This window comes from Tympanuchus pallidicinctus, unplaced genomic scaffold (genome assembly GCF_026119805.1).
Source record: "Tympanuchus pallidicinctus isolate F22 unplaced genomic scaffold, pur_lepc_1.0 scaffold17, whole genome shotgun sequence".
In the NCBI taxonomy this organism is placed as follows: Eukaryota; Metazoa; Chordata; class Aves; order Galliformes; family Phasianidae; genus Tympanuchus; species Tympanuchus pallidicinctus.
In genome coordinates, this window is record NW_026294690.1 from 4484528 (window position 1) to 4497302 (window position 12775).

Sequence of the window (12775 nt, forward strand, 5' to 3'; positions counted from 1 at the left end):
GTGAAAAATGCTCTTTCCTGAAAGGTGAGCTCCACCACTAAGGAGTATTTTGTTCTATACTTACTTTGCAGCCACAGCCCATTTGATATCTCTGATTAAGACTCTTCTTTTGAGACAAGGATAAATCATCCCATGGTTCAATGTAGTTGCATAAATGGATGAGGACTTTACCGTCATTTAAAATCTGGCCTACAGCATGGGAAATAAGGAAAATAAGGCAAGCAAATGAAACTATTTTCTAAATATTGAACTAAATTGAAGTTGAAAGTTTGTAACTAAATGCACCAAATTCATACTTCACAGTTCTTTCAGTGAATTTTATTTAAAATGTCACAGTTATCCTCCTGAATAGATGCTAAAGATTTAACAAGGACATTTCTCAAAAGATGCTGATAATCTGCAAACAAGGGATGGATGTAAATGATCTAATATCTTGGACAAGATTACAGGACTCTATAGGTATAAATCTGCAGTTACAACACCAAATGTGGCATAATGTAGGTATGGGTTGTCTCACTAAGTACATTTGCATTCATAGGAAAACTGGTACTGTTGCTTTTAAATGAATAATGATGGTGATGCATAGCTCCTATTTACTAACTGCATAGTTACTGGCTTCAACTTCCTCTGAAACTGTTTTAAGATCTTCAGATAAAGGATGGAAAACATGTAAGATCGCACATTAACTACAGCTTTATACAGCTTGCCCATTTAATTCTTTTTGTATTAATTAGCACAGAAATTTATAGGTTTTTTTTTTCAAAGTTGGTGAAATTTGACATTGAGCAGTTACTTTTTTTTTTAATACGTACATTAGTTTTATTGTGTTTTACCTGTCAAAAGGTACTGTTTTTTGTTGTTTGCTTCTAGTTTCACTCCACAGAGTGATGAATCAAAGGGAGTATAGACATATTGGACATCCTTGAGCTTTTCAAATCCTTTAAACATCTGAAAATTATCAGAAAGTTTAAGTCAGAGGGGGGAAAAGAAACATGAAAAACCATTGCAAGCAACAGCTGAAATAATTATATGGTGCATCTTTTGGAAAAAAAGGCTCTGAAGTTTGAATTTCTATGAGAAAATACCAACCATTAGGCCCCATCTCCACATAAAATGAATTGTCTGTTATTTTAGAAGGATATTAGGCCTTAAAAAAAAAATCATTTCAAAATCTGATTTTCTGAGTGTTTTAAATGGCTCTCTAAAGCTTTCTCTTCACATGATATTCTACTCACATCTCTCATTAAATGGAATAAAAGAGACACAGCACTCATCTTAAACAAAGTGCTGCAGTGTTGAATCTTTAAAGATGAAAAAATTACTGCATGGAAGATCTTATCTTGATCAGCGTAATGGTGTGCAAATTCAAGAACATAAAACGTGCTAGGAAATGGAGCACTTTTCCTATATTCTGTCAGTAAAGAATACCGTTTTTCCACATCCAGTTGATAATTTTGCCCAACGCAACCTTCTCTAAGAACTGTTAGAAAATGGGAGCTAGCTCTTAGAATTTCAGTCCTGCAGCACCAACATGGATAGGTTCAGAACTAAAGCCCATGCAGTGGTCAGATTGTCTGCTCCCTAATCAACAATTCCAGTTATGACTAAGAGAGCCATTAAAAGACAGAAACAAAATTATTTATTTCTAAATGTGAGAAGGAACCGTAAGATGCTAATCAACTTCAGAATGCCTGTCATCACCGAGTATGACATAACTGAAGCCCCAGCACTCCGTGGGCCCCGTTTCGTTACATCATGCTGTGTGTTGACAGCTGTGGACAATTGCAAGGTTCACAGCTCTCATGGGCAAGCTCTCTCTGTTGCAGCTGGTGTCCCTGGAAAATATGTTCATATTACTCAATTTCTCTCAGGAGATTTAAATAGTACAGAGTGCTACAAAACGCACAGTAATATGTTAGGGTTTTTTGAAGCCTTTTTTACAGAATGATAAAAATAGTCAAAGGGGTTGTCATTGCTCTTCCCGTCCAAAAACATTAGGCACTCTTTTGAAATACTTAGTAAAAGAAGAAAACATAATCAAAAGAAAAAAAAATCCAGAATAGCAGCTAAAAACAAACAAAAACAAACAAAAAAACCACAGCATCCTGCACAGAGCTACAGTGAAAGTAATAGAAAATGTATGTAATGATGATGGATAGTGTGCTTACTTTCATTAGATAGAAGCCAAATGTAAACGATCTTCTCAACAAGATAAAGAAGCAGAAACGGGTCATGTGCTGCAGGGAATCTGCCTCAGAGCTAAAGCAGAGCTACAATTGGAGCCCCAGGCCTTCCTCACTCCCCATAAAAGTCTTTAATTCCTGTCACCTTTGGAATTGGAATCCCTTGCATACACTTAAATCCACCTTATTTGAGGTATATTATACACAGAAGCCCTCATCAGGCTATCTGCTTGTTACTTTTGTCTATGATATTCCAGCTCTGATTGATTTCTGGTTTTAAGATTTGTTAAACCATTTAAGTTTTGACCCTTCTGTTTAGTTCAGTAAATTGTATTTGATCTTCTGTGTCATTTTCTCCCAACTTCTGAAAGTGTGGATGCTTTCTGAGTAAATGCCTAGGATGGCTTGACCAAGTTCTACCTTGTGATATAATGCATTTACATCTGATGTTCTGGTAGGACTTTATTGAAGAAAAATACGCAGAGGAATAGAACAGGAAGATGTGTACTTAATAACTAGTTTGTATGGATACTGGCAGTGTCCTGCTGAGGTATGTAACAGATCAGTACACTGCTATTGCTTTAAGATTTTAGAATACTTTCTTAAAAGACTTTGTGTTACTTTCAGGATCTGAGACATGTTTCCATTACAACAATTACACTCTTCTATCTTCTTTGTTTTCTGAGGCTTTTCAGCCATATGAGGGCTTATTTTCCTAGCTTTCAAACAATGCATAGCTATGAAGTATACATATTGTTATGTTTAGTTACCAGCTCAAACACCATCTCATGCTCCCACTGTGCACAGACCCTGCCCTTCTGTACATGAAGTCAACTTAATTCTTTCAGAGGGATTGCATCCATGTCAGTTGTGTGGAACATGTGTAGTAACTGTGCATATATACCAGTTTCACTTGGTAAAAGGTGTTGATTTCATGTAGAACATTGATATCTTGGGCATTACTTCACTATGATAACATAGGACAAAATATTGCTAACTCCAATAGTGCTGTTTTTATATTCAGGTGGCTTCACAGAATACACACGATTACAAGGTCAATAATAATGCTATGAAAACAGATATTCAGCCTGCATATAAATCATGTATTTTCTTCTCAGTTTAATGTAATGCTGTAAATATTATCACCATGGAAGAAAATGAAATAAATTGAAAATATGTGTGGCTTTTAAACAGGCCACCTCACATATAAGAAATGAATAAAGCCATCAGTGTTCATTTTTAGTATTTCTGAAAATGAATAACAAAATCATACTGAATATTTCTGTCCAGAAATACTTATCCTTTAATTCTAAGCCAAAAATATTGGTTTTAAAATAGCAGGAATGTATGTTTGATAACCGTAATAGCACAAAACAGTCGTGCTAACGCTACATGTCAAATTGCCCAGTGAATAATATAAAAGGAATATTCTCCCAATTTACAGTTGAAATAAAATGTAATCTCCGCAGGTTCTGTGAAAATGACAAATTCTTCATCACAGAACTAAATAACTGGAAGAACTCTACTAAACCTAATGGTGATTTTTGAACAGTAAGATGTTGACGTGCATTTAGTTTTGCTAGCACTTCTGTAACATTACACAGCCTTATATCTCTTTAAAATCGTTAGAAACAATTAAAAAGATTATACAATATGATAGATAAAGAACATTAATGAAAGCATTCCCTTACTGGAGCTAAAAAAAACAAAGGGAAAAATCCTACGAGATTCTCAATCATTTTATTTTGTGCACTCCCATTTACTCTCTTAGCAGCATTCACACAAATTGATTCTTCAGTGAATAGCAGGGAAGGAATTCTGCTTCTGCATATGTCCGTATTCGCTAGTGAAAAGCCCTTTCTATTTCAGCCGGAAATGCTTTCCTGTGCTCGGAAAGTTTGTTTCAGCCAGTCAGAGTTGCAATACCATAATGCAACATAAGTGGCCAGAAAATAAGCAAATGCAGTGAATACTCATAAATTTAAGTACATTTTCATATAGCCTTCATAAAGCAATTTTGAATAAGAAAAATTGTTTAAAAATATGCTCATTTAGCAAGTAGGTGCTTCTCTGATATTCTTATCTCTTTTTTTTTCCTTTTTTTTTTTTTTTTTCAACCCTGCTCTTAATCCTGAGTAGTTCACCTACGTCCATCCTTGAAACCAGTTGGATCCTTTTCCAGCTTTAAGCATTTGGAACTAAATTGTAGCAATATACAGAGGTTATCAGTATTGAACTTCAAATTTAGCTGAGTGATTCCATGTACCTTTATTTGTTTGATTTCATACCGGATCATTTTGTGGGTATCGAGAGGATCATCACTGGCAGGAACCACCTTTTCACTGGATATTTTTGCTCGAATCACTGTAATAGAGGGAAAAAGACAGTTTAAATGCAAAGACAGTGTTAAATACAAATAATAGATAAGATTATATTTTTCTTCTATTTTTATTGATTTTAGCATTTTTATTTACACGTTAGCTAGTAGATGTTAAGCCATGTCAAGCTGAAAATAAAAGTAAATGGTCTGTCCCTTAAGTAAATACCTTTGACAGATATATATTCAATTTCTTAGATATTTTCTGGTATTTAAGGCCAAAATTTTCCAAAGTTGCTTTGAAATGTCTATCCTTGAGTTAAGATATCCTTAAGTAGAGCAGAGCTGCTAAGCTGATTCTGGTTATGTCTGCTATGGTTCTGGTAATCTGAAATGAGTTACCCCTGAGTTTTGATAAAATTGTCCTTCAGGTTGCTAATTACATGTTAAAATCTGTGGTCATGAAATGCAAATATAACAATTGTGTTGCATTCACTTTCCTAAGACCATAGATTTTAGCTTAATTGTATTAGTCTGTAAAATTGAATTATTTTCTTTCTTGACACATTTCATTTATTTCCTATTTTAAGAAAAGGAAGAAATTCTGTGATAGAAAAATAGTTTGTTCTCTTACCTATGTTTGTTTTGTGTCTCTCATCTATATTGTTGAAAATGAACCAAGAATATTTGTCACAGGGAATAAAAGCATACAATAATACGCTATATTTCATTGAGCCCAAAATTTTTCTAGGGACTTCCACCACCCCAAAATTATTTATAGTCCAATTCTGGCTTGGTTCTGGATCGCTGTTATTATATCTCCTCTGCTGATGTGCTACTTGTTAGAACAAGCCGTATCTCCACGGAGAGATAGTGGCAAAGACCTTAGCAATCAATAATCCAACCCCACCTCTACTCTAGATCTACATTATCATTGTGCAGAGAGATCTATGCAAGGATGTCTGCATTTTTTGAAAGAAGCAGTTGAGTTCCCTCTCTCTGTCATAGCTACGCCTATTCCTGCAGGTATCACACAGACCAGAAATCATTCTTCAGCACTAGAACAACTTCCAGACTCCCTGAGATGTTGTTCTAGAGTTTGTCCGTTCTTATAGCAAAATCCTCGTACTTTTTCTCTTCAGAAAATCAAGCTGATGTAGAGGAGATCTTGTTTTGCCATCATGCTCCCTCCCATTCCCAACAAATTTATTCAATAAATTAACTAAAAAAAAAGGAACGAGAAACCCAAACTGCAATTTGTCTTACAGCCAAACAGAGGTCAGTTTCATATAAAAGTGGGCAATTCTCATTTCCTCACTTATTAGCAGAGCAAACTAGATGTAAAAATCAACACGGTGCATATGCTTGCAGCTTCAAAGCTGGAGTTCTCCATCTTTTGGCATGGGACTCCCTCCTCCCAAGCCATTCAAACGCTTTTAAAGACCTTTAGACTTACTGATTGGATTGAAAGGAAAGAGCTCTTTAAAGTATGAGCAGCAAATTCTTCATTTCAAATAGTAAGTGGCAGCATCTCTTTAATCATCTGCAGATGTGTTATGTTCCCACAAATTAACAGTACTTCTAAGGGCTTTGATCTACTTCCAGACAAAAGGTGTTGTGGATTGTTTGTGCTGTACTGATGGAAAGGTCAGATTAGAATCGTGTTCTGTTTGGTGTTGTTTTCCTTCACAGCACGTAAGGAAAGGTTTAGGATAAAAAAGTTCATTCAGTAGAAGGTAAGAGGTGAGACAACAGTTTAGGATTTAGACCCATAATTTCCTCAGTATCACAACATGTTTTATATGCAGGAAATATTTTCTTTCATATTCAATGCAAACATATGTAGGATAATTAAAGCTACTTCTCTTTTGCTTAATATTAAAATATTACTGATTTTCATACTTGTACTAAATTCTTGTTACCATGTGACAGGAGCATTACAGGTTGCTCAGAGAGTCTCTATGGCATTATGTAAGGCAGTTTGTCATTATGAGATCTTTTTGTGGGTGAGTAGAGAGAAAAAAAATAAGAAAGAAAGAAAAAGGAAACTTGTTTGTTTAAGAGAGAGCTTCCAGATGGTGGAATTAGACCAAATTGAGATGTATTTTTTTTTTAAATGACAAGAAAGTTTTTATGTTAAAGGATGTCTAAATCTTTAGTTACTTTGGTTTTACATTTCTCCTGAAATCAGATTCAAGCACATACAGATCTTTTGGAGCCTTTTAATCCTCCTTATTTTTTTCTGTTCTTTGATTTTTTTTATTTTTTTCAATCAGTCGTTTAGCTGTCTCCTAAAACCTCTGATTCATGTGGTTGCTTCTGTTTTTAACCACAAGCACTTCCTGATTTAGCATTCTTGGGCTCAACCATCTCCTTTTCACTCATGGTTCAGAGAGTGGTTATAACTTAAGATTCCTCCTTGTCTGTAGTTCTTTTCAATAAATGGTTTCAACTGTACCATTGCTGGGTTGGCTTCTCTACTTGGCTGAGAATAACCTCTGCATGTTTAGGGTAATAATTTCATTTTATCTCTCTGATGGCTGTTGGTTCCATATGAGAAATTCCACATGAAATGCATGTGCATAGGTTTTGTATTTTAATGCCAATAATTCAGTCTGCCTCAAATTTGTTCCACATTAAAAATATAGGATGCATTTCTGGAGGCATTCATGCTAATATTTCAGTAGTACGAGGCTGCACTTATGCAGTGCTCCCAGGTTTTGTAACTGATGGTATTTTAAGAAATATTTTGTGTTTTAAGAAATGTTTGGAGCTGAAAGCTGTGTTGGGTAACTGAAATAGAAAGAAATGAATGTGATCAAAGCTATGCAGGGGGTCAGTTTGAGCCTCAAAACAACAATCCTAATGGTAGCTTTTGGCTCCCACTATGATGAGTCCATACTGTCAAGTTGCTGCCCCTCTAAGCAACTGCTGTGTTTATTGCTAGGGTCATAGCATATTGCAGTTACAGGAGGGCACTGTTCTTTTTAGTAAATCAGCTTAGCTACTGCTTGTGTATTATTAGATATCTATTAATAATATTTTTCTTCCTCCTTTCCTAAATAATAACATTTCTCAATCATTTCTACATCAATGAATGGTAATTTTGAACTGCATAATGGACAGAACTTACTTAGAATAACATCAGATATATTTTTGTTTAAACAGTAAGGAAAGAAGTGTTGGATTTTATACAATGCAGGCGTGTTCAAAGTTAAAAAGTTAGGCATTAACCATGTCTTACTCTGTGGTTTCTCTCTGAAATCAGGTACAGTAATTGTTTATATGTACACAAATGTTACCATCACCTCATCTAATAGAAGGCATTTTATGTTCATTCATTTTTAAATATATAAACCTAAAAATAAATTTAAAATAACACAATGGCCAAGAAGAGTGTCAATTCAAAGAATGGCCAGATATGGAGGTGGACACTTGGAGCTCTGAAAACTTTTATCATCTCATTGTTCTCTACGAATGCTATAGCTGAACTCCCTGGACAAAGTTATCAAGATCACAGTAACCTGAGACATATACACTAGCATTTAGTTATCTTCTTGAAGTTGGACTTAGTTCAGTAATTTTGTTTCTGGGCTATAATTTCCAGAAGACTGAACTATTTTTCTTCTGATTAAAATAATAATAATAATAATTGTAAAGGCAATTGGAATAGCAGTAGATGTACTTATTTAATTATAGAAATATCCACAGAGTGAGGAAAATATGTAGCTACACCCTTCTCAGATGTTAGGACAAGAAAACTGACATGAATTGCAACTAGAAAAACTGCAACTTAGAAAAACAAACGGGAAAACTACAGTGAGGTGTAGAAGGGGTTGTTGATGTACACAAATATTCAGAGGTATGGTAGAAAATAATTTACAAGGAAAAGAAAAGGAGAGAAAAGGGTGTGGGAGGTGGAGAGAAAAGGGAGAGGGAAGTGAACGAGCTCTCCCCTATGGCCAGACAAGAAGGGAAGTGACAATATCTGAAACAAATGTCCAGCCTGGATCCCAGTGCAGCTGGCAGCGATAATCACTCCTGTGATAATTTTCCCATAGTAAAAGTAGTTGTCTGTAAGACCTTCCTGCTTGATAATATTAGTGATAGTGATACAATGATATAGATGACAATAAATGGAGCATGCAGTAACCAGGAGCAGATGTTGCACACTGACTGGTTGGGGGTTATGTTGTTGTATCACGTTTCTCTAAATAACTGTTACCTACTTTGTCATTACCTACTTTGTCATTCCCTGCTTAGTTCAAAGCTAAACTGAACATCAAAACTGGTAAGCGCAAGTCTTGTGCTCATTACGGTGCCTTCTGTAAGAATTTGTCACGCCAAGAGCAGCAGGGTTTGCAGTTGCAAAGGCAAAAGAATGGCAGTGTGAGCCCAGAACAACAGAATGAGAAAGGGAAAATTCTGAAAATTCGTTTAATTTTCTAAAATTTGTAGAATGACTTAAAAGCTGTTCTTTCCACCTGATTTCTTATGCCTGAGACCTAAAGCTATTGCCAGATACTATGGCCCTGGAGCTCTTGTAGTGCTCTTGTATTGTCCCTTAGGGAAAGGGAACAAGTGGCAAATGGAACAGAATCCAATTATTTGTATTGTTCTGAGGGTGGTTTGAGGATGGCATTGCAGATATATATGGGAACAGATAAAAGAAAGCATTTAGACTTACATAGAAGAGAAAACAGAATGGTGGTGGTTTGTTTGTTTGTTTTCCCTGAAATTATATAGCAATCCACATATGCAGTATGAATAAAGCAGAATTGTGGACACAAAATATATAAGGAATTGGTAATCCTACATTCAAATGAATTTTTAAGATTAAAAAAATCCTTTTACCAAAGGAGGAAGGCTTCTTACGAAACATTTTAAAGTAGTTACATTTTGTATTTACGCTCTTTTTGTAATCCCCACTAAGAACTGAGGGTTATCTTCCTTCTTAGTTGGGTATATCAAAGTAGAAATTCCTGATAAATCCTCAGTTTACCTGCTATTAATTCTTATTGATGCCAATACAAATCTGGACTACCTGATAAAGTTATGCCTGTCTGTTTTTAAGAACCTAGGCTCCTCACTTAAATTAACTGTAAAAGCAGGGACCTTGTCTGCTGCTCTTTAATGACCCCAACTAATAAGTAATACTATCCAGTGCCAGTATCATAATAATAATGGTATGGTTTACAACATTGCCCTTATCCTGCAGTGTTTAAGGCCTTTTGAAAGTGAGTCCTTTTGCAGTGCATATTCTGGTTTCTTGGTTCATGCTGAAGGATTTGCCAAATAACATCTCATAAAAATGCCATTTTTATCCTGTTCCCATTTATAATTTCCTTCATTTCTCTCTGCTCTTAGTCCAAGAACCTTAACCCTAGTCCTCAGTTCATTTCACGTATTTTCATCTGACATGGCCTATACTGTATGCAAAGTAAGACTGAATTGTGTTTTCAAAAACTACTCTGTGTTCTATTGCTTCTTTTATTTGGTCTTCAACTTAGAGGCAGTTGAATTCTTTATCTGTATCTACACTAGGTAACCTGAGTTAAATCCAAAGGTACCTTGCACTTCTGAAAATTGACTCAGATTATTTGTGATCTTTCAGAATTCTGTTAGGAATAATCCCTAACTATCCCTAAGAAGAAGACGCACTCATGTTTAGTTTCTTTAAAGAAGATTCTAGAAACCATGTGGTCAAGGATCTGTCTTTTTAAAGCAAAATACATCTATTTCATTCAGTTCTTCTATTTTTTTTATGTATATTTTTATAGTTTATGCTGGCCATGATCTTCTTGATGTCAGGCAGTTCCAGAAACCTAAATGCCACTTCTGCCATACTTGTATGATCACTTTACTCTTGATTGCCTTTTTTTTTCTTCTTTTTTAAATCGTTTTAATCTAAATTTGCTGGCCAATATCACCACTCTGAATAAATAGATTAACAGATTTTTCTTCCTGTACTGAACTGCCTGGATTGTGGAGAATAGAATCTGAGTCTAATCTGAAGGAAAAGTGGTGTAATTTGTCAAAATGGCTCACACAGCATTCGTGGGAAATGAAAGATGACTCCTGTATTACAACAGTTGTGCTACCAAATCACTGACAGTAATACCAGTTTGAGATATAACAATTCCCCACTCTGAGAATGAATCTGACAGATCTGATATCTGATGCTGTCATGAGCAAACACTGTATGTTCCATATAGTTTTTGCCTTTCGTGCTTACAATGTAGAGGTGTCTGCAACAGTTCTTTTGCAGCATTGATTTCTGAACTATTATTCAAGCCTCTAGTTGTTGCAGACTTCAACAAGGAGAAGGATCATTACCTCAGTATTCAGGTAATCTGTTGAGATGCTTGTTCACCTTTATTGCTTTCTGAGTGGAAAACTAAGGTTAAACACCTATACTTTCTGTTGTCATTTGAGAAGCAAGCACAATGCTCTTGAATAATCTTTAAAAGGCTGAAAAAGAGCAAATGTGTTTAGCAAACAGCTTATCTATCTATCAGTGTAGATTTCAACAAGGCTGACTAGCAAGCAGTAGTTTTGTTTCCAAACAGTGACCTAACTGAAACTATTGTACTGGTTCAATTGTAAAGGGAGTGCAGCAGCAGCAAAACTTGTCCAATACTGAGTGAAACTCAAAACATCTTTTCCTCTGTGTTTGCAGGATGTATTTCTTAAATGTAATTACATATTGTTAGTAATCCCTTTCTCCACAATTCCTAGAACAAAAGGCAAGGAATCTATATTTCATAAGATGTCTGTATTTGATAGGATGTGAACACAGCCTTTTCCTGCTTTGTATTTTAGCTTTCTGATATTCCATTAATAAATGTTCACAACCATCTATAAAGTAATTAAATCAGTGGCACCATCATCGACTGAAACACACTTTGTAAACATCACAAGAAAGAAAATAGAACTTGATAGACTGTTGGGACACAGAGGCTTTGGATCTGTACCCACACATCTTGTTGAACAATATAATTATAGCAGTCTTTTGTCCTCTACTGTATGGAAATGCTCTACAAGAGCGTTGCCTTGTTTTGTTTATGCTTCCAGTGGCCTGAGAAGGTAAGTGTGGTGAGATAACAGTATTATATGAACAAAAAAATCAAGTCCTTCTACTAAAATTTTATCACTTGGTCTGAAGGAACCTCAGGGAGATTTTTGAAAGGGAAGTTCAATTTAAAACTCAAGAACTGAGCCAAACCTGAGTTCTATTAATCCAACGTAAAATAGAAAACAAAGAGAAAAAGATGATGGATAAACCTATATTTTGTAAATTGAGGACAAAGGTCACATGATCTAATTTAATATTAGCAATATTAATATTGCTAACAATTATGGTTGTTCTAACCAATTAATATTGCTGCTGTGTAAATGTTTTGGTTACACCTTTTTTCTCCAGATGATGAACTACAATTTTTTAATATCATTCACTATTTTTCATGGTGTTTTTGTTGAGAAAAAACAGAGCATTCCAAAACTCACCTTCTTGAAAAATAAATACATATACTTCTGGAGACTATAAATCAGAAACAAATAATTGTTTTATCACTATTTCATATGGATATTAATTTGCGCTGATTATCAACTTTTTCAACATAAATGCTCTGCAGACTTTGATTATTCTTTTGTGTTTTATTAGTGGTTGTGCTGGTCTGCATCTAAAATGCATTTCTTTTGAAGCTCATTAGGACTTTCTGGTAGGGCAGCACTTTGTGAGTCTCTGTGTGTTTCTGGCTTGGGATGCAAAAATTCCTTGTGTTGAAGAGAAGAGTTGATTTAGTTTGGCTTCCTTGTTAAACCAGATTATGCAGTCCTTTTATTATTATTATCAGAAGAATATATTCAGTTTGTTAGAGTGAGGTTTTTATAAACGTTCAAATGGAAGAGGTGATTTTTTTAACCGATATGCACTAGTCTTAACTTATTTATTACATAAAAAACTGCATGATTTCCTAATGTTGTTCAAGGTCACTATTATTTTTCTGCACTGTTTTTACAGCTGCTTCTCATGTTACCAGAAATATTTCTTTCTACTTCACAAGCCTCAAATACCACATCATTTGACTAGTAATCAACATCTGCCTAATTTCAGCTGAAGAATAACACTCTCTTTATGCTCTGAAGTCTGTAGAACAACATACATCATGTTATTGTAGATTTCCATTCATGGCTGCATACCTCTTCCTCCATGCGGAAGAAACCCTGTACTGCTGAAATGCTTTTTAATGAGAAAGTTAGGGATTAAAATTGT

General features: G+C 35.0%; 2 protein-coding genes across 17 annotated transcripts in view; one reads left to right on the forward strand and one right to left on the reverse strand.

Annotated features, from left to right (window-relative positions):
- The window catches only part of SYN2 (synapsin II), a 143488-nt gene that overhangs the window by 67043 nt on the left and 63670 nt on the right, over positions 1 to 12775 (forward strand). The gene's annotated exons all lie outside the window — the stretch shown is intronic.
- The window catches only part of TIMP4 (TIMP metallopeptidase inhibitor 4), a 108743-nt gene that overhangs the window by 2612 nt on the left and 93356 nt on the right, over positions 1 to 12775 (reverse strand). For all 12 annotated transcript variants that reach the window (XM_052679055.1, XM_052679053.1, XM_052679051.1 and 9 more), the window contains 3 exons: positions 4450 to 4547; positions 834 to 948; positions 65 to 189 (listed from right to left, as the gene is read on the reverse strand). In XM_052679055.1, coding sequence (XP_052535015.1) covers positions 65 to 189; positions 834 to 948; positions 4450 to 4547 — 338 coding nt within the window. The remainder of the gene's footprint in view (positions 1 to 64; positions 190 to 833; positions 949 to 4449; positions 4548 to 12775) is intronic.